Source organism: Quercus suber, unplaced genomic scaffold (genome assembly GCF_002906115.3).
Source record: "Quercus suber isolate HL8 unplaced genomic scaffold, Cork oak 2.0 scaffold_484, whole genome shotgun sequence".
Lineage (NCBI taxonomy): Eukaryota > Viridiplantae > Streptophyta > Magnoliopsida > Fagales > Fagaceae > Quercus > Quercus suber.
The window spans coordinates 482,310-509,495 of record NW_027069934.1 but is presented as its reverse complement, the minus strand read 5'-3'; the positions used below and the strand labels follow the sequence as shown (position 1 = coordinate 509,495).

At 36.9% G+C, this 27,186-nt stretch overlaps 4 protein-coding genes across 4 annotated transcripts; 2 read left to right on the top strand and 2 right to left on the bottom strand.

Annotated features, from left to right (window-relative positions):
• The first annotated feature begins 1,507 nt into the window (after positions 1–1,507).
• LOC112008321 (uncharacterized) lies at positions 1,508–18,106 on the top strand. Its single transcript, XM_065762965.1, has 4 exons — positions 1,508–1,832; positions 16,257–16,520; positions 17,260–17,754; positions 17,865–18,106. The coding sequence occupies exons 1-4, from the start codon at positions 1,508–1,510 to the stop codon at positions 18,104–18,106; spliced, it is 1,326 nt and encodes a 441-aa protein (XP_065619037.1).
• A 426-nt stretch (positions 18,107–18,532) lies between these two features.
• On the top strand, positions 18,533–20,669 carry LOC136063084 (uncharacterized). Its single transcript, XM_065762968.1, has 3 exons — positions 18,533–18,650; positions 19,857–20,051; positions 20,149–20,669. Exons 2-3 carry the CDS (start codon positions 19,920–19,922, stop codon positions 20,497–20,499), a joined length of 483 nt encoding a protein of 160 aa, XP_065619040.1. The 5' UTR covers positions 18,533–18,650; positions 19,857–19,919; the 3' UTR covers positions 20,500–20,669.
• A 469-nt stretch (positions 20,670–21,138) lies between these two features.
• On the bottom strand, positions 21,139–22,678 carry LOC112008322 (uncharacterized). The gene is made up of 3 exons (XM_065762976.1): positions 22,189–22,678; positions 21,855–22,086; positions 21,139–21,769 (listed from the first exon to the last, which is right to left on the bottom strand). Exons 1-3 carry the CDS (start codon positions 22,594–22,596, stop codon positions 21,318–21,320), a joined length of 1,092 nt encoding a protein of 363 aa, XP_065619048.1. The 5' UTR covers positions 22,597–22,678; the 3' UTR covers positions 21,139–21,317.
• A 2,494-nt stretch (positions 22,679–25,172) lies between these two features.
• LOC112008323 (L10-interacting MYB domain-containing protein) lies at positions 25,173–26,443 on the bottom strand. The gene is made up of 2 exons (XM_024040656.2): positions 26,086–26,443; positions 25,173–26,002 (listed from the first exon to the last, which is right to left on the bottom strand). The coding sequence occupies exons 1-2, from the start codon at positions 26,419–26,421 to the stop codon at positions 25,364–25,366; spliced, it is 975 nt and encodes a 324-aa protein (XP_023896424.1). The 5' UTR covers positions 26,422–26,443; the 3' UTR covers positions 25,173–25,363.
• Between the last annotated feature and the right edge of the window lie 743 nt (positions 26,444–27,186).

Here is a 27,186-nt window from a genome sequence, read left to right as displayed (position 1 = left end):
TCATTATTTAAACCAAAAAAAAAAAAAAAAAAAAAAAAAAGAGAAAAGATTAGAGGCAGAAAGCTCTCTTCTCCTCTCCCTTCTTTATTTCAGAGAATAAAAAGGAAAGATTTAATCCATAGATTAGTGTTATATCAAAAAAATTTAAGGGCTGGGCTTTTTTATTTTGGTAAAATTATTTGATTGTGATAAATTTTTTAATTTTGGCATTTGTGATTTTGTTATTGGGCTTAATTTTTTTGGGCTTAATATTGTTAAGGGGCTAAGTGTACAATTTTATAGAACCAAATTAGTAAATCAATATATATATAGTATATACTAATGATTTTTTTTTTTTCAAATTTTAAGGGGAGCTGTTACCCCCCAAAGCCAAAGAATGGCTTTGTCCCTACTTGTGAATATGTGTATTTGTTTCTCAAAATACAAAAATATTTATGGGAAAATTTTTCATTGAAGTTTATGCATGAGTTAGTAAGCTCTAGTAAGAGAACTTGAATTAATTAATTTAAAATAGTTGTAAGTGGTTTAAATAATTTTTGAAGTAGTTTTTTATTTTTATTTTTTTTATTTTGAGAAAAAGGTTAGCGAAATTTTATTTGGATGATGTATTCCAATATAAATTTTCTTTATTTCTTTTGAAGTAGTTTTAAGTGTGTACGCTATTTTAAATGAATTAGAAATAGTTTTATATGAATAAACATTCACCATTTCATTTTGTGTTCTATTTAATACTCCACTAATCACAATTTACTACATATTCATTTTTCTTTCCTTATAAAATATAAAAATAACCAAAGATTAAAATGGAAAAATCACACATTGAAATGAATAAAGAATGAACATGAATTAACCAAACATTTAATCTTTAAAGTGTGATTTTAATTGTTTTCCATTTAGTACTCCACTAAAAATCATACATTAAAACTAATTCATGCGCATTTTTCTTTCCTTATAAAATAAACTTACATTTAAATTGGAAAAACATTGAAAATATAATTAAATTAAAATCAATCTAATATGAGACAATTGGCCAAAATTATAGCAATTGACTTAATAGCAATATTATGTCTGCAACATTTTCACAATAATTTGACAACAAACCCTAAGTAGTAAGTTATTACTGATTCTAATTTGCACATTTTCTCTACAATTACTATTTTTTCCTTGTCTAGCATGTTATTTTATTATATTCTCAAATGTTTATATATTTAGTTGTTTTTATTAGTAATTTAATTTTCTTGTTGCTTTATATATTTACTAGAACATTAGAATTTTTTTTTTTTTTTGGGGAGATTCTGTATAATCTAGAACGTTAGAATTAATTTCATGTTTTATATAGGACAATTATATGCAGTTTTGTGTGTATTTCTCCGTCAGTGAAATTATTGGACTAGTACAATATTATATACAAACTCAAACCCGAACGGATTATACCTGAACTCATCAAACCCGTCTTGTTACCAAAGTGTACTCCTAACACCATGTACATATATTTGACAGATTAAAGATGGAAACGAGGTCTGCCTCAAGGAGTGCAGCTGTTAGTGAAGTTCTTGATGGAGACAATTACTTGGTTTGGAGTGTTCAACTGAGAAACTATTTGATGGTTCATGATCTTTGGGACATTGTTAAAGCAACCAACGAACCACCTAAATCGGAAAATGATGAAGCTGCTTCTAAGGCTTGGAGTCGAAAGAATATCATGGCTTTACACATGATCCAGATTTCATGCGGGCAACGCATATGTTTTGTGATTAGTCTGATTACTTCGGCCAAAATTGCTTGGGATACATTGGAAGAAATATGCAGAATCCCCAAAAATGTTTATGAAGGTATCTCTCTCTTTCTCTCAAACATTTTGTGATTGAACACCTACGCTGTTACGAGCAAGATGGGATCACCAATATCCCTTAAGTGAAGGCTGAAGTATCTGTTCCTTCTTTTTCAAAATAATAGTTGCTGCTTGTTATTAAATTTGTTTAGGACTTGTTATTTTGTTAACGTTAGTTTGTTATTTTGCTGACTTTATAGCGAAGTCCTAGAAGTCTGGTATCCCTCATTTTATCGTTAACGTTGCTTAAATTTCGTTTGTATTGTTGCTTGGATTTGTATAAATCCCCCGCTATAGAATTGAATGAAGGCACCGGAATTTTTATCCAAAGAGTTATCTTTTAAGAGGCCTAGATTTCCTCAAATTAATCCAAAATTATCTTTTGTTCTTGTTAACGTGTAATAGGCTATGGACCTTAGGCCCACCTTATTTATTTGTATAACACACATATTTGTATTTAACACTCTGCCTCTTATATAAGACACTCATGTATATTTTATTACTTAAGAAATACAATACATTCATTCAATATTTCTAACATGGTATCAAAACCATTACTTTGACATTTTTCTTAGCAGTCTTGTCTCTCTTTGGTGTTACTCCAAATTCATAGTCACTTTTGCCACAACCGTCACTGTAGTTATTCACCGTTGAATCTCTGACATCTCTTAGTCATCGTCTCTAGTTCTAGACCTACATCCGCCACTGTCCAAGAGTCTCACACTACGAAGACCACTGCCATATTGTCGCCGCTGTAAACCTTACCCATGGAAACCTCACCCTTGTCGGAGTCTTCACGTGCCCTCACATGCCGCCCAAACATTCTACACCTCAGTCACGCACCTCACGCATTGTCCTCTGGTCCAGGCTAACATCATCCGTAACATGAACATTGCCATGTCAGCCCTAGCTGATGTCAGCATACGTTTTTGTAATTTTTCAAATGTCTTGACCATAATATTGAGACTTGTTATTATCACAACAAATTAGTTGTTTTCATTTCTACTGCTACTGTTGCTAACACTGAGAATATCCAACCAATGGCTCATATCTTTGCAAAGTCCAAGTCTTTTGAATCCACTATCACCATTTCCACAGTTGACCTTCAAAACACCATCACTAATACCATTCGGATGATTGGAATGCATCTTATTCCTCTTTTCTTTCAATTTTATTTGGTATGTCTCCTTCCTCTTGGCTTATGGATTCTGCTTGTTGCAATCACATGACACCCCTCTCATTCTTATTTTCTCAACTCGAACTTGCACCACACCTTCTTAATATTTGCACAGCAAATGGTCCCATAATGTTTGGTCATAGTATAGGTTCTATTTCAACCTCCAACCTCTCAGTTCCTAGGGTCTTTAATGTCCCTAACCTTTCTTACAATTTATTTTCTGTAGGACAATTAGCTGAGTTGGGTTATCGCATTACCTTTGATTATTCATGGTGTATTGTGTAGGATCTGAGGACGGGACAAAACTTTAGGACTGGTCCTAGAGTTGGGCATATGTTTCCCATGGATAGGTTTTGTCTTCCACCTATTGATCTTGTTTTTGTTGCTACTGCAATTGCTGCAGTGCAGTTTCTTTTATTCCTTCCCTTACACTTTAACATTCCCGACTTGGTCACAAGGTGACTCTCCCTCCTGGGAAATATATGGTTGGTTGTAAATGGATCTGCAAGATCAAGACTCACTTTAATTGGTCCATTGTTGCTATAAAACTTGTCTTATTGCAAAAGATTTTACACAGGAGTATAGAATTGATTATGAAGAATCCTTTGCTCTGGTTGCTCGAATCTCATTTGTTCTTGTCCTTTTAACTGTTGCTGTTGCTAGTAAATGAGACATTTTTTAGATGGATGTCAAAAATGTTTTCCTTTATCGTGCTCTTTATGGCCTTTAACAAGCTCCACGAGCTTGGTTTGCCAAGTTTAGTTCTACCATCTATCGCTTGAGTTACTTTTCTAGTCATTATGATTCTGCCTTATTTCTTCATTGCACCAACAAAGGCACTATTTTGCTTCTCCTATATATAGATGATATGATCATAATTGGTGATGACCTTAGTGGCATTCAAGAACTTAAGGATTTTCTCAATTAGCAATTTGAGATAAAAGATCTTAGACATCTCAGCTATTTCTTGGATCTTGAAATCATTCATTCTATAGATAGACTTTATATTACTCAAGCCAAATATGCTTCTGAATTTTTGTTTCGAGCTAGACTCACTGATAGCAAGACTGTTGACACTCTAGTTGAACTTAATGCACATTTAACCCCCTCAGGGGAGAAACCATTGTCTAATCACTCTCTTTACAGACACTTGATTGGCAGCTTAATTTATCTTACTATCACTCATTCAGACATTTCCTATGTTGCTCACTAGGTGAGGCCAGTATCTCTCTGTTTCATGATCGATTCACTATACTGTTGTTCTGCACATTCTACAATATTTGAAGGGTACTCTCTTCTATGGCCTTTTCTACTTTATTCAGTTTCCTCCTATTCTCCATGCATTCTTTAATGCTGATTAGGTAGGAGATCTCACTGATCGTAGGTCCACCACTAGCTATTGCTTTTTTCTTAGTTATTCTCTAATTTCTTGGCTAAGCAAGAAACAAACCCTTGTGGCCCGCTCCAGTACTGAAGCAGAATATCGTGTCTTTACTGATACCACATGTTAGCTCCTTTGGCTTTGATGGCTTCTTAAATATTTAGGTGTGTCTACATCCTCTGCTACTCCTCTTTATTATGACAACCTGAGTATCATCCGTATTGCTCACAATGATGTCTTCCATGAACGGACTAAACACATCGAGATCGATTGTCATTTTATCCGTTATCATTTTGTCCATGGTGCTCTCAAGCTATTCTTGGTCAACTCTAAGGATCAACTTGCAAATATCTTTACCCACCTGAGATATGTTCTATTTGTATCTCATTACCGAGTCCAAATCTTCTGTCATACTTTTCCTGCTCCACTTTATACTCCACTAATAAATACTTGCCATGTGTTCACCTAATTAATTAAATACTATTATTATTGACTAATAGGCAGTGGGCCTTAGGCCCACCTTGTTTACTTGTATAACACACATACTTGTACTTTAAAGACACTCATATATATTTTATCACTTAAGAAATATAATACATTCATTCAATATTTCTAATAGTTCTCAATTTAATTTCCTTAGTTAAGCCACCATAGGTAACGATAAAGAGCCGTACATACCATAGTGGTATCAGAGCCTAACCATCGACCAACGCATAGAGCCATTAGAGCAATCTGTTCAGCAGCTAGAGCAGTCCGTTAAGTCACTAAACACCAATCAACAATAAATACTGGAGCTACTTGTCAAACTTTTTAATAAGTTTGACAACCTCTCTACACATTGGGAAGAAGGAGAAAGTTCTCAAGTGTTGACGCCCGGCCTTGATCGGACTAAGCGGGAAAGACCGCCGCCGTCGTGCCTTTGTTCAACCACCCATCGTGGCGATAGCTCCTGCGTGCGCGGGGCCCCGTTGGAGGGCCTCTTTCAATGGCATGTGGTGCGTATGTTTCGCGCGGAGTTTCGGATGCTTTCTCTCTCTCTCTCTCTAGAGAAAGGTAGGTCTACCTTTGGCATTTATGGCAAGAATCTGGGCCAAATTTTAGGTGATTACCAAAGGTGAGTGAAATCTTCACCAATTATTGGGTTTTTCTAAGGTGTGATTGGTTGTCTGTTTCTAGTTGATTTTATTACTGATCCTAGGTTAAGAAAAATGTCATTTTTCCTAATCTAATGTGAATGACAAAAAATCTTAATTCGTAAGTTTGGAAGTTTGGTTACGCGTCGAAAATGTGTTAGACACCCCATACCTGTCTAAGGACAGTCTTTTATTTTGGTAAAACCTTAATTTTCGAAAATTGGTAGTGAAAACATGATCTTGGCATTGGCTGTTGGGGCTTTGCATACATACGAGGTTTGAGGTTTGGCTTTTGAATGGGTGTGGTCCCAATCTATGCTTTCCTAAGGTGTTCGAGCAAAGTGCCAGATTTCCACAGTGAAAATCCAGCAATGAGTCACCTTACTCTCACGGGGGAAATTAGGCATCGTTTGCCTTAGGTGACACGAACTGTGACAATCACATCAAAAGGGCCAAGCAGGTATATATATACAAACATCATGCACAATGCAAGCACACAGAGCAGGAAAGTAAATGCCTACATCTCTAGAGCTCGGTCCAAAATATTCGTGCAGGAAAGTAAACAGGGGTCACTATGCTCTAGAGATGAGGATGAACAGTACAAGGTATGATATACCTAATACAAACCATCTAGGGGAGAAAGGGAAGAAGGTTTAAAAGAGTACATAACTGAAGGGAAAAAGCTAAACCCTAAACCTATTGACTACAGCCGCTTGGCTTATATCAACATGCTTGCATCCATGGCCTTTTGCTCGCACCTAGGAAACTGTGCCCTTACTTCATGAGTCCTCGCCCTATGTGTGTACATGCAAAGGCAAAGACAATAAACCAACAAACAAGCAAAGGAAGGAAAAAGTGCAAAGAGCATAGGAAAGGGCATAAAGTAGATAGACGTGATAGATATGGCAAGCATAGAAACAAGGATGCGAGCAAACAAGCGAGGAGGCAAACAAGCAAGAAAGTAAACAAACAAGCAGAAGGTAAACAAGCAAGATAGCAAACAAAGGGGGGTGTCCACGAGGGACAAATGTAGGTTTGGATTGGGTGTCTATAGCTTCATTGTGTTGAAGTATGGACGACATACTAGCAAGCAAGACTCGTGCATGAACATGTAAGCAAGCATGTAAAAATGCATAGAAAGCTAATGGGTGGCACAAACAAGCATGGTAAGCAAAATCATCGCATGGAGCGAAAAAGGGGAAAGGTATGCATGAAGCAACTGGCATCATGGCGATGCATCCCAAATGATTACACCCAAACAAGGCATCATGGGCATCGGATGTAACCACACAACCACAAACCTGCTAAGGGTGTCAAACATGGCAAAGCCTAGAACAAGAGAGGCTAACACAAGCATAAAACATAGAAGCAAGCAAACATAGACATGCAAATAGGGTGATCCAAACCCTTTGATATGGGCCGAGGTGTATGGACAATGACAAAGACCATAAGGTCTAGATTGGGTCCAAGCCATTAGGCCAAAACACAAGAAAGAAAGACAAAGTGACAAAAGGGCTACAATAGCACATCACAAGACAAACAAGTCTAGGCCTAAGCATACAAACATGGCATGGAGAGCACAAGCACATGGAAGATGGCACAAAGCATATAGAACATATAATCAAGGAAACAAGCATGCAGAGGCATAAGGATAGGCATAAGAGCATAGAACATGCATACAAACATGTAGATCTAAGCAAGGCATAACCATAGACATGATATCAAGTATGTGAGCATGTAACCCTAACATCAACCTAGAATTAAAAAGAGGCAAAAAGACATAGGAAAACATGGCATAAAGCATAAAAAAATGTAGGAAAGACAAATAGTCATGTAAACAAGTATAGAAACATGTGGATCTAGCCAAACAACATGTGGGAAAAATAGATCTAAACATAGAAAGCATGGCATAAAGCATAAATATGTAAATCTAAACATATAAGCATGTAAGGATGTACATGTAAGCATAAATATGGCATAAAGCATAAAGCATGTAGATCTAAATATATAACCATGTAAGGATGTAAATCTAAGCGTAAAAGATGGCATAAAGCATAAAGCATGTAGATTTGAGCTAGAAGCACAGATAAAGTAAGAAACGCGCTAGAGAAAGAAATAAATCATGCTATTCAAGCAAAAAGAAAGAATAAAAAGCTTAATGAAACTTTAAAGAAAAAGGGGTATGGATAGTAGCTAAGAAGCTACATCCATACCCCTTAAACCTTAAACCCATGGTATGGAACTAAAGAGAGAAGAATCAAGAAGCTTTGATGTGTTTTTGTGTTTTTTGGAGAGAAATATGATGAGAACAGAGAGAAAAAATGCCCAAAAATACCCAAAATAGCTCCCAAAAACCCAAATTTTCAATTCTCATCCAATTTGGGGTGCTAGGGGCTATTTATAGCTCTTGGCATGCTTCCCAAGGCCTGGCGCACCTTGTAGGGCCACTGGGTCAGGTCGGAGGCCCTTCAAGGGCTGTCGTTGATGTCATCATGACTTCAGTAAATTTGTCTTGTAGTGTTTTTTCATTTTTGACTTTGGATGTGCGTTTTGAGGTCTTTTCAGACTCGGATTGAGATGATCTTTATGTCCCTAGAAAGATCTGGATGTGCAGTTTTCAGGATGCTAAAGAAATTAAAAATCCAACGGTTAGATCAAAAGTTATGACCTTAGGAAACATGCTAACGTGCTTTTCACATTTTTCTCAATATCTCAACTGTTTTAACTCCGATTTCAACCCATGAATAGTCGTTGGAATGTGAATTTGATTATCTTTGCAATGACATTGGTTTCAACTTGTTCTAACGGCTACATCAAAATTAGAGGTTTTGGGGCCCACTATGAGTCAACTCCGAGTTAAACTTGGTCAAACTTTGTCAAAGTTGCCAAAAATCTCCAAGGAGCTTGGGTTTGATATAAAATCATGAAAAATATTGTTTTTTTTTTAGAATTTTGACCTTTGGTCAACCCAAGGTTGACTAAGGCCATTTTGGTCATTTTAGTTGAAAAAAGGCACTTTGGGTGATTTGATATCCTAACGGGTTGCGCCACGTCATTCTGGATGTCCTCGTGGCTCCATGAAGAGAAAATTATATTTTTAGATTTTTCAGGGTTCGGCACACAAATCGAGGACGGCAAAATACGGTATCAACATCAAGCGCACACTTTCATTAGCGAGGTAGTCACCATGAAGGGAATATCACCATGGGAAGCAATCTAAGTCGCCAGTCATATGCACCTCGGTTAGTGAAGTTGGATTTTCCATGATTCATTGGAACCGAAGACCCCACAAACTGGATATGTAGAGCCAAACAAATTTTTCGATTCCATGCATGCCACACCAATGGAAGAACAAGTCGTACTAGCTTCATTTCATTTGGAAGGTGAAGTTCAATTATGTTATCAACTTCTACAGCAAAAGAACGCAACAGTGACTTGGGAATTATTCAAGGCGGGTCTTTTGGCTCGCTACAGACCCACTCAATTCTACGATTACTTTGGAGAGCTTGCTAAACTCCAACAAATTGGTTCGGTGGAGTACCAATCCAAGTTTGAGCAGTTGCTGGCCAAGGCAGGATACTTGCCCCTCCCCCCATACCAAGTACGTTGCTTTGTTGGTGGGATGAAGTAATCAAAGTCGATGTGCTAACTGGACAACCCCAAGATTTGTCAACCGCCATTGGCTTGGCTTGCTTATGTGAAACCCGAAATCAGTCCCTACGACATTCTATTCCAACTACTAATGTCAAGGCCCCAACACCAGTAAGTAGAGAAGATGGAAATTCGCGATCACCTTATGCAATTTTTCGAATGTCACTAGTGGAGCTCAGAGAGCGACGTGAAAAAGGGCTTTGCTACAATTGTAATGACAAATTTTCACCAGTACACAGGTGCAAAAAATTGTTCTTAATTGAAGCGGTTACCGCCGAAGAAAAGGATGAAGTCAACATGGATTTGGTGTAGCTTTAAGAGTTAGAATCACCAGAAATATCTCTCCATGCCATTAGTGGAGATCATGCTCTGGATACTATGAAAGTGGTCGCCCAAGCACAGGAGACACCAATGATGGTATTGTTTGATTCTTGAAGTTCCCACAACTTTACTAGTGAATCTCTCGCACGTCAACTGGAGCTATACCCAATGACTAGCCTTAAGGTTCGAGTGATGATTGCCTCAAGAGAGAAACTCACTAGCAAAGGTAAATGTATTGGGGTTTCCATCAAGCTAGGTAATTTTCTTACACAAGTTGATTTCTATATTATTCCATTGGAGGGATATGATGTTGTTCTAGGGACACAATGGTTGGGACACTTGGCAAGATCTTATGGGATTTTTCTAAAATGCTCATGAGGTTCAAACATGAAGGTAGGGACTTGACTTTACAAGGCATCATGAATAAAGTAATTGGAGAGCAAGAGCTTGGATGTGTCATAAGGAAGAAACCCATAGGTGCCATAGTCTAACTTTTGGCTTTTGAAAACTATAACGTACCCATGTTGCAAGAAAGTGATGACAAAGAGCTGCAACCACTCCTTGAAGAGTTTACAGAAATTTTCCAAGAACTTATTGGTCTACCTCCATCCACGTCTCATGACCCACCACATTCCTCTACAATCCAGTAGTAGACCGGTGTGTTGCAAGCCATATCGGTATCCACATTACCAAAAGTCAGAAATAGAGAAGCTAGTTGCTGAGATGCTTACAACAGGTGTCGTTCATCCTAGCAACAGTCCCTTATCATCACTAGTGATCTTGGTTAAGAAACAAGACGGGTCTTGGTGGATGTGTGTGGACTATAGGTCTTTGAACCAACTCACAATCAAAGATAAATTCTTAATTCCTGTTATTGATGAGTTCCTGGATGAATTGCGATCCGGATATCACCAAATTCATGTTATGCCATCAGATGTATAGAAAACGGCATTTCGAACGCACCATAGGCATTTTGAGTTCCTTCTCATGCCCTTTGGCTTCACCAACGCTCTTTCCACATTTCAAGCTTTGATGAATGATGTTTTCAAAGACCAATTGCGTAAGTTTTTTTTTTTTTTTTCTTTCATATATATATATAATATTTTGGTATATAGTAAGTCTTGGCAGGAACATTTGCACCATCTAAAGGTCACTCTAGAAATTTTGAGGATCCATCAACTATATGTAAAGTGAGAAAAATGTCAATTTGGGCGATCAGATCGAGGTCCATTATTTGGGCCAAATCATTTCTCAAGCTGGAGTGCAGGTGGATTAAAAAAAAAAATCACAGCTATGGTGCAGAGGCCAAAACCCAAAAATCCAAAGGCTATGCGTGGCTTTCTTGGACTTACTAGGTACTATCGCAAATTTATCAAAGACCATGGTAAAATTGCAGCTTCGCTCACGCAAATGCTAAGGAAAAGTTCATTTTCTTGGACTACTAGAGCAGAAGAATCTTTTTAAAGACTCAAGGAAGCCATGACCAAGGCTCCAGTATTGGCACTCCCTAATTTTACTCGTCCATTTATAGTCGAATGCGATGCATCTGGTTCTGGCATAGGGGCTGTTCTTTGATAAGATCATCCTATTGCTTTCCATATTCAAATACTACATGGAAAGAACTTATTGATGTTGACCTATGAGAAGGAAATGCTTGCTGTTGTTATGGCAGCTCTTAAATGGTGCCATAACCTATTGCATAGGAAGTTCACTATTCACACTAACCAACGCAGCTTAAAGTAATTTTGGTCACAAAAATTCACTACTAAATCTCAACAAAGATGGCTTTGTAAGCTCATGGGGTCTGACTTTCATATTAGGTACAAGCAGGTAAGTGAAAATCGAGTTGCCGACGCACTATCAAGGCGAGATGAAGCCACTAATGAAGGAATCTTAATGGCGGTTTCTTCTCCAGTTCCATATTAAATGAAAGCTATTCAAGAGGAAAAGGACCAATCAATTGGTGTAGCAAATAATGCAGCACATTAGGGAGGATGACGTTATGGGTCCATGGGAAGATAGGGATCGAGTCTTAATTTTCAAGGATCACAATTTTATTCCACTGGATTCGGCCCTACGGCAAGAGCTTATTCGACAATTTCATAATGGTGCTCATGAGGGCTTTCAGAAATCATTTCAGGGGGTTAGAGCCAATTTCTTTTGGCAAAAGATGCGTGAAGACATTAAAGAATTTATTTGTGAGTGTGAAGTTTGTCCTCCAGCGGGTCTACTTCAGCCACTTCCAATTCCAAATCAAGTCTGGGAAGACATCTCTATGGATTTTATTGACAAGTTGCTGAAGTTTGTTTAAGCCTCTGCTCTATAAACTAAGCCTCAGAAAATTTCTCATTAAAAACCACGGAACCTTATTCGGGTCGGGTCAGGTCAGGTCGTTAACTGAATCAAACACAATTAGGCTCCACAAAACTCAACAAATCTCCCACTTGAAGACTAGTTCAATCACCAACATCAGTCGCTATCCTCCAAAAGCAATCCCTCATCCCTGCAACTCATCCTCCTATCCATGAGCGCTCCGACTTAAGGACCAACTTCTTAAGCATTTGAAAGACAGTTTGAAGGCAGCTCAAGCTTGATTGAAAAGAAATTATGACTTGCAACACTATGAGAAGGAGTATGAGGTGGGCACTTCAATTTTTATCCAGTAGCAACTTTATCGACAAACTTCCATTGCTTTATGAAGAAATGTTAAATTAGCTTCACGGTATTACGGTCCATTTTGTATCCTACAACGTATTGGTTTGATAGCGTACAAACTTGTCTACCTCAAGAGTAAGGTTGTCCACAAGTTCGGCTGGGTCGGGTTTATGCCCAACCCAAACTCAACTCGATATTTTTGGGTGGATAAAATCAAAACCTGAAACCGACCTAGAATTCTCGTTGAATTAGCCAGTTCGGGTCATTTCAGGTTGTACCGGTCAATTTTGGGTTTTGCTCTAGGGCCTAGATTTGGCCAGATCCCTTAAGATCTAGTCGATACCTAGTTGAATCCATTGGGATTTGGCCAATATTTGGCCGGATCCGTCATCATCTCGCCGGATCTTAAAGGATCAGGACTAGATCCTGACGAATCTCGTTGGATCTGGTCCGGATCTTGACGGACTGAGTATGTGATCGTAATACCGGCAGGTCGGTTCAGTTTCCATTGAGTTTTGAAACCCAAAACCACCACTCGACCTAAACCTTTCAGGTTCTGATGTTGGAGACCCATTGATGACCACGAGTTGCTCTGAATGGGTCAACCTCAGTTCGGGCGGCACCGGGTCAGTCGGTTCCTGTGGTCACCAGTTCACTTGGACAACCCTACTCAAGAGTCACAAATTTATCCTGTTTTTCAAGTGTCATTGTTGAAAGAGAAGCTAGGAGCAAGACTTTTTGCACAACCTTGATTGCCCCTTAGCATGGAAGGTCAAGATGGGATAAGGATGCCGCCTCAAGTGGTTGTGGATAAGTGAAGGAGGTGGAATAAAATAGAGATATTGGTGCATTGGCAAGGTCTCCAGCCTACTAAAGCAACCTAGGAAGATCTACGTATTATGAAGCAACAATTTCCTAAATATGCCCTTGAGGGCAAGGGCTCTTCTTAAAGGGGAAGGAGTTGTTACGAGCAAGATAGGACCACCAATATCCCTTAAGTGAAGGCTGAAGTATTTGTTCCTTATTTTTTGAAATAATAGGTGTTGCTTGTTATTAAGTTTGTTAAGGACTTGTTATTTTGTTAATGTTAGTTTGTTATTTTGCTGACTCTATAGCCGAGTCCTAGGAGTCTAGTATCCCTTATTTTGTGGTTAATGTTGCTTAAATTTCATTTGTATTGTTTGCTTGTATCTGTATAAATCTCCCACTACGAAATTGAATAAAGGCACTAGAATTGTTATCCAAAGAGTTATCTTTTAAGGAGGCCTAGATCACCTCAAATTAATCCAAATTTATCTTCTTTTTTTCAATATAATTTCCTCAGTTAAGCCACCATAGGTAATGATAAAGAGTCGTACGTGCCAAAGAATGTTACAAACCCATGGGTAGAACTCACAATTAAAAACCAACTTACAAGAGGAGGATACTCAAGAGCTTATAAACACATGGTTAAGCTTAAACTTAATCCATGTAGGACACTAGGATCATAATATACCACCACGCTCCGCAGCTAACGTCCATGATAGCTCACTCTAGTGAGGCCGACCCGATAGTAGCCTTTTCTCTTTTAGTGGTTCCACTCACCTATTAGTAATTTTAATCTAGCCTCTAGGCCACCCCTTTCAGGATCCGACCACAAAACCGCAACTCATTTGATCCCCATACTAAGTGAGTTATGTTTGATTACTTGACATAATTGTTGGCTCTGATACCAAATGGTACAAACTTATGGGTAGAACTTACCATTGAAAGCCTATTTGCAAGAGGAGGGTGCCCATCAATAATTACTAATTGTGTCTCCTGCACATCATGTCTTGGTATATTCAAAATTGTCATATAGTATGGGAAGCACAAACACAGCTATTTGCCTTCCGTACCCATGTTTAACACGTATGGGACACAAGGTATGCTTGGGACATGGCTCACGCGTGTCCCAACCATTTTTTCAAAAGAGAAGAGACACGGCTGGGACATGGCGAGAACATGTATGGAAACACTTTGTGCCAAAAAAAACAAAATCGTTCTTGCTCTCTTCTCAAAGCAGCGTAATCGGTTTCTCAGCGTCTGCTTGCTTCTCCCTCAAGCTACAAATCTCCTTGTTGTATCTTCAAATTGTAGAAGTGTCTCTTCCTTTCGCCTCTCTTTCCATTTTAGTCTTTATTTCTATTTCTTTCTTTCTCGGTGGTGTGTAAACTTTAAAGCTCATTACAGTTTCTTTTGTACGCCCAATGGCCAAGACAATTTAGGATCCGTTTGATACTATTGTTCTAGTAACTTTATTTTAATATGGTAAAAATACATATAGGTGAAAAAATATTATAAAAATACTTGTAGCGTTGAAACCATTGATTAAATATCATTACCAAATAAGCTTTATACACCCAAGAATTTTACTTCCTGCAAAGATGTCAAGGGTCCGTTTGGATAGCACTTACTATTGCTGAAAGTTGATAAAAACTGATTGTTACTGAAAACACTGTAGCAAAATAATTTTTAAATGTGTAAGTAGTGTTGTGGGAGCCACTTTTAATATTAAATATTGCGTGAACAGTGCGTGAATAGTACACGCACAATAAATTTTGTCCCCCAAAGTCAGCAAGTGCAGCCAAAAAAAAAAAAAACGCACAGAGAAAAACGAGCTGTGACTAACCCTTATATCCAAACTCATACCAAAAGTCATTGTCAGTTTTTTTACGTTTTTAAGTTTTCACCCCAACCCCACGTGAAGAGTAATAGCTGAAGACTACTTTTTTTTAAATTTCTTTTTTCGTTTTCCTTGAAGTGATGTATGTATTACTTTTATTGGGCTTGGGCTTAATTATATATTCACTTTATATTATCTAGTATCTTTTATTGTTATTAAATTGATATATTTTTGTTTTCTAAAAAAAAAATGATATATTTTCAACACACAACATTATATATATATATATATATATATATATACAAATGCATCATATTAAAAAATGCTTAACTATATATAAAAAATATAAATTAAAATTTATTTGATAATTAATTAATATACATATTCACGCAGTACTCATATCCTACATTTTAAAAAATGGTTGTATCGTCATACTATATTGGTATATGTACTCATACTTGTATTTTTGCATATGTTTCCTTAGCACATAGCCGAAAACTTTTTAGCTTAATTGACACTTTCTAATATTTTTAACTGAAATGTCTTGAGTTTAAATCTTTTTAACCTTAATTTTTGAAATATCAACCAAAAAATTGTGGTGTAGCCTTGTTTATAAATTTTTTTAAGCTCCAAGATTTGAGTTTTTAAGCTGAACATTTTGCGTGATGACCAGTTGTAATGATGAATATAATTTGCCATATTTGAGTTTTGTAAGCCCATTTAGTTGCATTAGCATATCACTCAGCTTCTTGATTTTGGGAGGGAAAATTACTTAACATTGTGTAAATCTAAGATTTACAGAAACTTAAAATTTCACCGTGTAATGGTGTCTCTATTTTTAAAACGAATAAAATCAGCTTGTTCCTCTCTCTCTCTCTCTCTCTCTCTATATATATATATATATATAAATTTATATATGTACTTTTTTTATAGGACTATTCTGTTTTATTTGTTTCTAAATCTAAAGGGAAAAGAGATTCTATATACATTGATAGTCCAAATTCATGAAAATTGTCCTTGTTTCAGTGCTTTTATGAGGTATGAAATTAGCATCTGCACTTTAATCTCTAAGCACTAACTTGTGGGAGTACTGTTAGAGAATAACACAAGGGGACATTTTTTTTTTTTATCAATTTTATTAAATTTCAATTTTGTCCTTCTTATCATTTTGTTCCCTAACCGTTACTCTATGTTGTAAAATGGTCTCTAACTTTTGAAACATGTTATTTTAATTCTAATCCTTTTTTTTCTTGTGTCAAAATAGTCATTGTCACTAAATTATATTACAAAGATTTTCAGTATCAAATATGAGAAGAAGCTAAGTTAAAACATGGAGCAAGAATTGAAATGTAATATAGCCTACGCCATTAGGGTATAGGAATTTTAGAGAGTTTAATAGCACCTTTGGACAGTCACAATTTTGTACACGAGAATGATATATTTATTCAATGCTTTTCTTTCAGCTTCTAATGAAGAAAGTTACGTGGCTTGGACCAATCGGTTGAAAACATATTTTATGGATCACTATCTTTGGGACATTGTTGAAGCAACCACCAAACCTCCTATGCCTGAAGGTGATGAAATTGCTTTCAAGGCATGGAGCAAGAAGAATGCATTGGCTTTATATTTGATCAGAGAATCCTGTGGCTCGAACATATTTCCTTTTATAGGGAAGATTAATGAGGCCAAAAAGGCCTGGGATACCTTGGCAGAAAAGTTCAAGCCTGGTACTGACTCAACTATCTCTCCTTTCTATGGAAAATACTAAAATAGGCTTAAAGTCTGCAACCTGATGATAAAATTATTTAAATTAAATTTTAGAAAAAAAAAAAAAAACCCCTTAAAACCTTTGTACACATTAGCTTGCAAGGGGACAAAAAAATGGTTCAACTATAATATATTGGTTACTGTTTTTTTCTTTTTTATATATGTCAAAATAGTCATTAACATTTTAAATGTGTCAATTTAATCTCTCATTTTTTAGTAATAAATGTTTAAAGTTTTGATTTCCATAATTAAAAAAAGAATTAAAGAGGAAGAAAAATTGAATCTCCCGTAAATATTGAATTCCAATAATTGACAATTATTGAATAATGTAAATAAAATTAATCAGAAAATAATTTAGCTACTATTGAATTTAATATTGTAATATAAATTAATTGGATTTATACTTGTCAAAAAAATTTTTAATTAATTGATACAACAATAATTACAAATGCTACATTTTATTGAAAAAAAAAATTAATCTCACACTATTATATATATATGTGTGTGTGTGTTCATAATTCTATGATGATACGCATTTGTTTTACGTCTTCTCTAATTGCATACGCTCTATCCATATTTTGGTTGAGTTTATTTCACCACTCCAATGCAATTTAAATGAATAATCACTGGTAAATGCCATTACATAGATATTCTAAAAATCTTTTGATTTCAATAGTAAAAGTGTGTAAAACTTGGCAGTGATGGTGAACATTGGTCTTAGTCAATACTCAACCTTTCAAATGGATATCCAAGAAGGCAATTGGGACGCTGCAAATCATTTCCTTAGTTCCCTTCCAGAGGCAGTGAGTGCAAAAATTTCACATAGGGGAAGTACAGCTCTACACATTGCTATCTTTGCTGGACATACGAATATTGTGGAGGAATTGGTGATGAAAATGTCAGAAGAAGACTTAAAAATAAAAGATAAGTATGGTTATACAGTTCTAGGTTGCTGTGCTCTTGTTGGAAACATCAAAATGGCAAAATGCATAATTGAAAAGTGCCGGATCCTACTTAGGATTGAAAATGGAGATATAAAACTCATTCCAGTCGTGGTTGCTCTTTCCTACAACTCTAAGGGAATAGAAATGGCTCGCTATCTCTATTCTGAAACTCATCTGGAAGATCTAATGCCAGAAAAGAGCATCAATGGTGCTACGTTTATTACCCGGGCTATTTATGCCAAAGCTTTTGGTAAGAACTAAAACATTTTTGGTTATAAATTCATTGTTATTTCTATTGTTCAATTTCTTTGCTATAATTCTATTTCCATTATTTAATTACTTTTGTTTGCAATTCAATAGATATGGCTTTGGATTTGCTCGAACGTGTCCCTAGTTTGGCTATTGCTTTGGATTTCACTGGAATGTCCCCTATGGAGGCACTAGCTCGCCTGTCGTTTGCATATCCAAGTGGAAATCAACTCATATTTTGGAAACAATGGATTTACGACAGTGAGTATCACTCTCTTTTCACCCTTCCATTTAAGTGTGGAAACTGGTTCCACATGTTTAGAAGTTCGTGGATTCTAGAAGTCATTGATTAAGACCACTAATTGCCAATCAAAACTAAAACTTTGAGACAAAAATGATCAAGCTAGTAAGAATAGGCTTAGGGCCTGTTTGGGTGCAGCTGAAAACTGAAAACTGAAACTGAAAACTGAAAAATACTGTAGCAAAACGTGGGTACTGTAGCTCAGCTGAAAACCTTCTTTTTTTTTTTTTTTTTTTTTTCCTCTCTCTCGCTCTCTCTGCTATTCACTCCTCTGGGCCTGTTTGGGTGCAGCTGAAAACTGAAAACTGAAACTGAAAACTGAAAAATACTGTAGCAAAACGTGGGTACTGTAGCTCAGCTGAAAATATATAAGGTAATTGCGTTTTACTGTAGCTCAGCTGAAAACTTTTTTTTTTTTTTTTTTTCCTCTCTCTCGCTCTCTCTGCTATTCACTCCTCACCCACCAGAGAAGATAGTTCAGCGCCCACCAGAGACCCAGTCGAGGTCCGACGCCGGCGAAGACCTCAGAAGATAAATCCACGGGAAACCTCACCCAGTCCGGCGCCGGCAAAGACAACCGATTCCCACTGTGCACGGTAAGTTTTCTCAAATTTTTTGTTCGTTGTTTTCCATCCTGTTAAGACCCAGTCGTTGTTTTCTGAAATTTTTTGTTTGTTAGCTGAAATTTACTTCATTTGCTTTGATAGAATCCAAGTTGAGTCCTGTTAAGATCCACTGTGCACGGTTCTTCTTAATGGGTTAATCTGATTTATTTTTTACAAAATTTTTATCATGTTAATGGGTTAATGGGTTTCATTTAAATCACATTCTTGCTCCTATACACTTATTTCTTCCGTAAGATTGGGTGAAGGGTGAGCCGTAGCATGAACTAATTAGAGTTAAGAACTTGGAAGCTTGAAATAGGATGGGTTTGAATGTTTTTTTTTAGCATTAATTTTTCTGAGAATGCTGGGATTATCACCCGACTGGGTTTTGGTAGGAATTGCACCAACCTCTCTTGCTACATTATTGAAATGACACTCACTCAACAAATAACTTCATGCTCTCTAACACTTTTAATTTCGTATGAGAATATCATCATTTAAAAGAAAGAGTTCTACTGATTTGTACAAATCTCAAAGGGGAATGTCATTTATACAAACCAAAAGGGAGCAGTGACATTTTTTCCTTTATATTAACTAATTAACTTTGTGTTATTGTTCTTCTTTACCCTGAATCTCTGATGTAAGGCTTTTAGTTTAGTGATCAAGAAATTAATTGTACTGTTATTAGTAACCAATGCTCTGTGGGAATCAGATTTGCCCAGTGTGTGGCATGCTGTGATTTGTGCTGATCAACCTCCTCCACTATAAATATGAATTACATGCTCACTGTGCTTTTTGAGGACCTATTTTCTTCACAAATATTATTGGTTTTGAGTAAAGCCGGAATGGATGAACACAATAGCAATATTGCATGCATTCAACTTTGTAGATGATATGTTTTAGTAGGAATTTTTTTTTTTTTTTAAACTATGTACTTTAAACTGTAAACAGTAACCATTTTTCAAACTAATTAGTTGAATTGAACTCATCACACATTGCTTGGGTAGATGACAATTGGTACTTGCCATAACACCAAGGTTCAACATCTTGTAGACCCATTGATTAGTTTATAATTATAATTTCCATTAGTATGTTACTTACACTTTTATGAATTAGGTGTTTTTACATAATTAGGGGTATTGCACCAACCTCTCTTGCTACTCCTTTTATGCTCAAGTTGTCCTTTTGATTTTATAGCACCAACCTAGTTTACGGTTCACTAATCGAAGCCAACGTAATATCTACTGCCAAGAACTACGAATGTCGGAAACAAGTCACTATTTGTCCAGTTCTGAAGGCCATTTTTGTGACGTTGAGAACTGCAGAATTAGGACATCCCTGAAACTTCATACATTTGGTAGGAGGTTTTATGGTTGTCGCTATTGGTCACCAGTAAGTACCCTTTCCAAGTATTAGCAAAATATTTGTGTTCTGCATTAAAGAACCAATGAGTTGTATTCCTGTTTCTGTGTTGTATTGTATTGTGCAGGATGATGACCGTGCATGCAATTTCTTCAAGTGGTTAGACACCAACATTTGTTGTCCGCGTGGCGCAGCAGTAGCACCTATAGTTATTGCCAAATTCAACCGATTGGAGCATGCGGTGGGAGTTGCCAATGAAGAGTTGAAGCAAGCACACGCCCTGACAGCCGCGGCATTGGAAAGGGAGCGAGTTGCAAAAAGAAAGTTTGAAAGAGCTAAGGCTGCATGCATGATGTCTAAAGAGAAAGCAACGAAGTTGACAATATCTGTAGTAGTCTTGGGGGCCATGTTTCTAGTATTGCTTATCTTATCTAGTAGGTCTAGGGAAGTCAAAATCAGGCATATGTGTCTGCCCTAATGGGATGTAATTGTATGTACTAACTGCAAGTTGTAATAGTACATTTGTTTTGTATGTTAATCGTACTATTGCAATGTAGTTTATGATATGTATGTAAGTGTACTGTTGAAAACAATGTGGAGACGTTTGATGGAGATAATGTTATTGCTAAGTTTAAAGAAGATTGGAAATTCTGTTGTTGTATATGTGTGCCTATATATATATACACACAATTTGCCAGCCATTGATAGATTGAGTAAATGGTGTCTTAAAAAAAATAAGCCAAGATTTTGGGGTTTTTTTTTTTTTATATCTGCTGTGAGCCAAACTTTTGAAGTATGTTGGATGGTTATTGCTAAAGTACATTGGACCAACTTGTGGATGGTGTGATGCACAGGTGTTAGGAGAGCTTTTTGGAAAGTTTTTGTATTGGGAAGCTACTTAAACGTGTTGGTTTCTATGTGATATGTTATTAGGATTATAAGTTCATCAAAGTACACTCCTACATTCTGCATAAACAATTCTGCATTACAAATTCTGCCTTTCTGCCTTAAAAATTATGCATAAACAATTCTGCATTACAAATTATGCCTTCCTGCCTTAAAAATTCTGCCTTTCTGCCTTAAAAATTCTGCATTACCATATAGGATAAATCAGCATACATCATACAGCTACTACAAATGTCAGCATTCAGCTCGTGCAAACATTGACAAAATGGTTTACAACAAAAAACCAAGTTATGCTTAACAACAAACCAAGTTTTGTGAGCTATTAGTTCTGCTTGACAACAAAAAAAGTACCATGACACAAAACGGTATTACATTGAAGTTTGTGCACCATCAATTATGGTCCATACATATCGATGTTGTGATATTATTCCGAACCGCTTTCATCTCATTTGAATCCAAGTAAGAGGCCACATCTGCTACTCCATCGTAATGACCTCCCTCACTACCTCCATATGCGCGCTGTGCAGAACGGGAATGTGGAATGTCATTGTGGTCAAAGGATCTAATGAAGTTGTGCAGAACCATTGTAGCAACAATGATGTAATTTTGAGTGCGTATATGGAACGCTGGCATACATCTCAAAATTTTCCATCGACTCTTCCAAACTCCAAACGTTCGTTCTATGACCGAACGAAGTGAGGAATGGAGATAATTAAATCTTTCCTCTGGACGATGTATCTGTGAACCTGGCTGAAAATCAGGGATGTGGTACCGTTCCCCCTTATATGGGGCAAGGAACCCTTGCTTCATCGGATATCCTGAATCAACAAGATAATATTTTCCTGCAAACGAACACGTTTATTATATTAGCATTTTCACTACAGAATACATACTTTAATACTATCATTAAATTGCGTAGTTACAAACCAGGTGGAGGTTTTGGGAAGTTGTCACTCTCATTGTTGAGGACATTTAAAAAGATCCTGGTGTCGTGTGCTGATCCTTCCCATCCCACACACGCGAATGTGAATTTCATGTCAAAATCACATGCGCACATGCAGTTTACTGTTGTGGCTCCTTTCCTTCCTCTATATGGGTGTTGATCCTCTTCTGGTAAGACCACGTGGACGTGAACCCCATCAATTGCTCCAATGCAATCCTGACAATTGCCACGAAAATGCCATGTGAAAATGAAACATGTGATATGACCATAAAGATAATAGGAATGCAATCAAGTCAAGATACAAAATTGACAACGTACCATGAAATGCGGCCAATATCGATTTGACCCCTGGATATGTGATGGCACGGTACTAAATGTAGGATCAGTAGGCTTGATAATGTCTGGTGCCATAACTGTAGCTAACAATTTAATTACGGTGCCCACATGTCGACTCACTGTCTCACCGGAATGTTGAAATCTATCTTGCATCATTCTGTTACTCGTGGCACTACCAAGTAGCACTAATGTCATTGCCACTGACTCCTCCAAGCAAATACTATTGGTACCATCATACCCATACCAAATGCGCAATGTATTACACAATTGTCGAAACACATGGCTTGACATTCTAAACATATTGTGACATTTCTGCTCATTTCCATTTAATGTATATTGTACCCATTCATACCCTGTTTGTATATTTGTATGCATTGGTACTTTGGTCATATACGTCTCTATGTAAGCTACGACACTTGCACACCCAGCTATATATGCTGTAAGTACAATGTCGTCGCTAATGTCAACGTCCTCGTCCCTGCATATGTTACGAACTTTAATTGCATGTACATAATATTAAGTGATACTATAATATGTACGCTAAAAAGAAGTTATTTCCTTTAAAAACTTACTGGTGCTGGGAATCAGCTGTGTCGTTTAGGAAATTCATTCTTTTGAATACCTTGAGACTTCTTTCTTTTTATGTCTGTGGAAAGCCAATACACACATAAAGAGGAAAGTTCAGTTTGCAGGAAGAGCAAACCATCATTCACTATCATTCACCTCGTGTTGTTTTGTACCTATTTAAAACTACTGATATGAAAGATGTACATGCAATTCCAAAAAAAAAAAAAAAAAAAAAAGACAAAATGGTACGGTTCACGGGCTGAGTGAACAGTACCCGTGAACAGTACCTGTTAAGGTCCTAGGTTCTTTTTTACCCAACAAGAGAAAGAGGAAAAAAATGGCATTGCCACTATGGTTTGTGTTAGCCTTCCAGCGTGTGATTAAAGGCCAATACCTACAGCTATAAAAGATGTACATGCAATTCCACATAAATAAATTAAAAAAAAAAAAAAAAAAAAAAAAAAGAAGGCAAAATGGTACTGTTCACGGGCTGCGTGAACAGTTTCCGTGAACAGTACATGTTAAGCTAAGGAATTTATTCAATAAACTATACTACACACTATTGGAGTGATTTCAACTATATATATAATTAAATAATTTTTTATAGATAGAGATACAGGATTTGGCTATCAATTGAACCCAATTACACAATTTTTTGAGAAATCCACATATCAAAAGAGAAAAAAAAGGGGCTAACATGTGGTATTAGTTACGGCACCAACAACCTAAAACCAATAAGTACTACAAAACAAGAAACTTTTGTTTTCCTTTATTGGTGTTAAACCACATCATAAATAAATTTTAAAAAAAAAAAAAAAAAAAAAAAAAAAAAGAAGGCAAAATGGTACTGTTCACGAGCTGCGTGAACAGTACCCGTGAACAGTACATGTTAAGCTAAGAAATTTATTCAATAAACTATTTTTTTGGTTGAAAGATGATTTTATTCAAAGGCTAAACTGCAGAATCAGTTACAGTGCAGCACCTGTTTACATAAATGATGCCATTACCACACAATTTTTGAACCCAACTACACAATTTTTTGAGAAATCCACATATCAAAAGAGAAAAAAAAGGGGCTAACAACCTAAAACCAAGAAGTACTACAAAACAAGAAACTTTTGTTTTCCTTTATTGGTGTTAAACCACATCAACTAATGAGTTACAGACCAATAAATCACTTCAGAAAACAAAATTAATGGAGTCTCATCTATTACTACTAAGGAAAATAGGAAAAAGAGTAACATAGGAATACTCACTTCATTAAACCAAGCATGAAAGTACTGCCATGATCTTACAACAAACATAAAGATAATGCTGGGCAATAGGGTGTAATGCTGGGCAGAGCTGACTTAAATTACAGGTCCTTTACTAATTTTCGTCTCCCCTATATGATCTTACAACAAACATAAAGATAATAACAGAACAACATACAAGTACTGCCATGATGGACAATCAAACTTGTGGACATGCCCGAATCTAAAAATTAAACACATGTTAAATCAAACTCATAAATTCGAATTTGCTCACTAATCAGGGTAATGAAACTTACTCAACAGTAAGACAACAACAAACCATTATTAACAATAAAGACACATCAGTTTAGCAACTCACTGATTGATCATTTTTTTTCTTTTTATAAGTAACTCGCCGATTGATCAAATAAGAAGAAATACACTATCCCCTACTTCTCAAATACTGAAATGTAGGTAAAATTAAGTCTACAAACTTATGATACTAGCAACATCACACAAGCTATTATCACCAACAAGCAACAAAACAATTTAAGATGTAGCAGACAGAGCAGACAGATGTAGCAGACAGATTAGCTCACACAAACTACCATTTTCACTCGTCAATCACTTAGCTATAACAAACACATTAATTCATAAACCCATGTAGCAGACAGAGCACAGATTAGCTCATAAGTTCACTTATCAACCAAAAACACCAATCATAACCACCACAACAACCGGTAACACACACTGGAAACCCCATTTGCAGGACAAATTTACCGACAGTAATAATTAAACTGATCAGTAAACACAACTTTTCTATTCACATTGTCCAAAGCTCAGTTCTTTAACCCTTCAAAAATCTCATGAATAACCTCAGCATTACATGCAACACACCGAACACAAAACCCCCATGCACATTGCAAAAAAAAAAATTACCCTTCAATTTTCTAATACAAACACAAATACAAACAGCTGTGATAAGGAATGCATTTTTCATGATTTAAACTCTATCAAAGCTGCTGCACAAACCTGGATAGTTAACAAAACACAAACACACACACACACACACACATAGGACCAATAACTATGGTTTAATTAGTGACAAATAACGTGGGTACATATGACAAATAGAAACATTAGCATAAGAAAAAGGAGCAGTAAGCATATAAAAGATGACAAGTAATTAGTAACCACTGTTTGACATACACACCCGTGGCAAGCATATAGTGTATGCCAATACAAAAAGAAAAAATAAAACAAAAGACTGCAAGAGGTACATAAAGATAATCCGATCACTACAATACTAAGCGGTACATAAACATAAGCAACCCGGGCTGTAGACAAGCCCCTTTCCTTCAGAGAACATGAAATTGAGGGTTCAATTCGTACTGCTTCTCTAGCCACCTTAGTTGGACCTCCTTCCTCTCAACATTAGCTGCAAACATGTTCCTACCATCTACGTTATTCATGAAGAAGAAGGTGCTAAACATATGAAGGCGATCACCCGCTTGCACCCCAGGAAGACTCAACACCATGTCCATTATTGCTTGCATCTCATTAGCTGCTGCGGTGCGAAATGGTGCATTACGAGTACTAACACTTCTACTTTCAACAATAACGTCTGACATGCTCTTCAAAGAGTCGGACATGTCTTGAATGGTTGAACGCTTCTTTCTTGGTTTCTTGCAAATTCCTCTAAAAAGTTGGACACCGCTTGCCAAGCCTTTCCCCTTATTCACTGCCACTCTTGCTCTAGACGATGCTGGGCCTTCAACATCCATTGGGTCAACTGAGTTCGCAGAGGGTTCACATAGGGGGTCAATAAATTCTGTGCTATCAATGGAATCCCCAGACCCTTCAGATAATTCAATTGGTATTTCACCACTCGGGCAAAATGCATTTTTTCCCGTTGCAACCGTGCCTTCATACATGATTTCCATGGATTTAATATTCGGCAAAGGCTTGTTTTTAAAGGTTAACGCCTTGGGACATGCCTACACGTGGACAACCGATAGTTAGAACACAATATTAGTTGTAGATAATAGAGTTTTTTCACAATTATGTAAACTGAACTAACCTGAATCTTTCGAGCCCACCACTCATCAGTTTGCAGCAGAACCCCAGTTACAGGATCATAACCCAACCCAGTCTCACCAAAACACTCCTTCCAAGCCTTCCATCGCGTTTTCAAATGATCCCATTTGTTTTTATACTGCGCGTGAGTCACGACTTTTCCCATTTCAGCCAACTGCTCAATCACTGCATCAACTCCTTCCTTTCTCAAAAATCCTTGATGCTTCTTACCGTCTAGGACTTGAGCAGCAGAAAAATCACAAAAAGCTTTTACTTCCCTAGGATCTTTCCACCCAATTCTCTCTTCATGACCATCAGCCTTCGATTTTCCCTTACTCATATTTGCTACAACTTCCTTCTATACTCATTCAGGCATTTCAACGAATAGTTTGTATGCATATCAGTTTTAAATTACGCATGAGTCATGAAAAATGCAAATTAAACCAACATATATGGTCCCATAACGTCTACACTGGTGAGAAACACCCAAAATAAAATGAAGCAGAGATAAACCTATATACTAATGTCATGGAAAACACAAAAATAACACACAAACGTTGAACTAAAATTACACACAATTTTTGAACAAAACCACAAATTGAAGTGTGTTCATAGAAAACAAAATAACGAGACACCAATAGATCAAAAGGTATGAGCAGAACAGTACCCGTTTGTGCAGAGATTTCTGGTGGCGGCCACGGCGTCCCAAGCGGAGAGCAGCGGAGGTCGAGCGAAGCACGAAGGAATGGTGACTTTTGTTCTCTGTGGGAGCGTTATTACCGTGTTTCAGTGTGGCTATTGATGATTTATTGCGGGATGGTGGGTAGGTGCCTCTCATTGAAGACAAGGAGGACGGGGCATTCATGAACATTGAATCCAGCTTTGCACGGTTGGTGAGAGGAAGAAAGGAATTGCTCAAGAGACCGTTGGAGATTACCGTTTTTGCTTTGGGTCAATCTGCTTCAGCAAGTGCAAGTGTTTGTGAACAGTACAGGTTCAACCCCTGTTGTGAACGGTGCGTTTTGTATTTTGAAAAAGTTAATGAAACGGTGCGTTCTGCATTTCAGCGTTATTCTGGGCTTTCAACTTCGGCTACTGTAGCTGG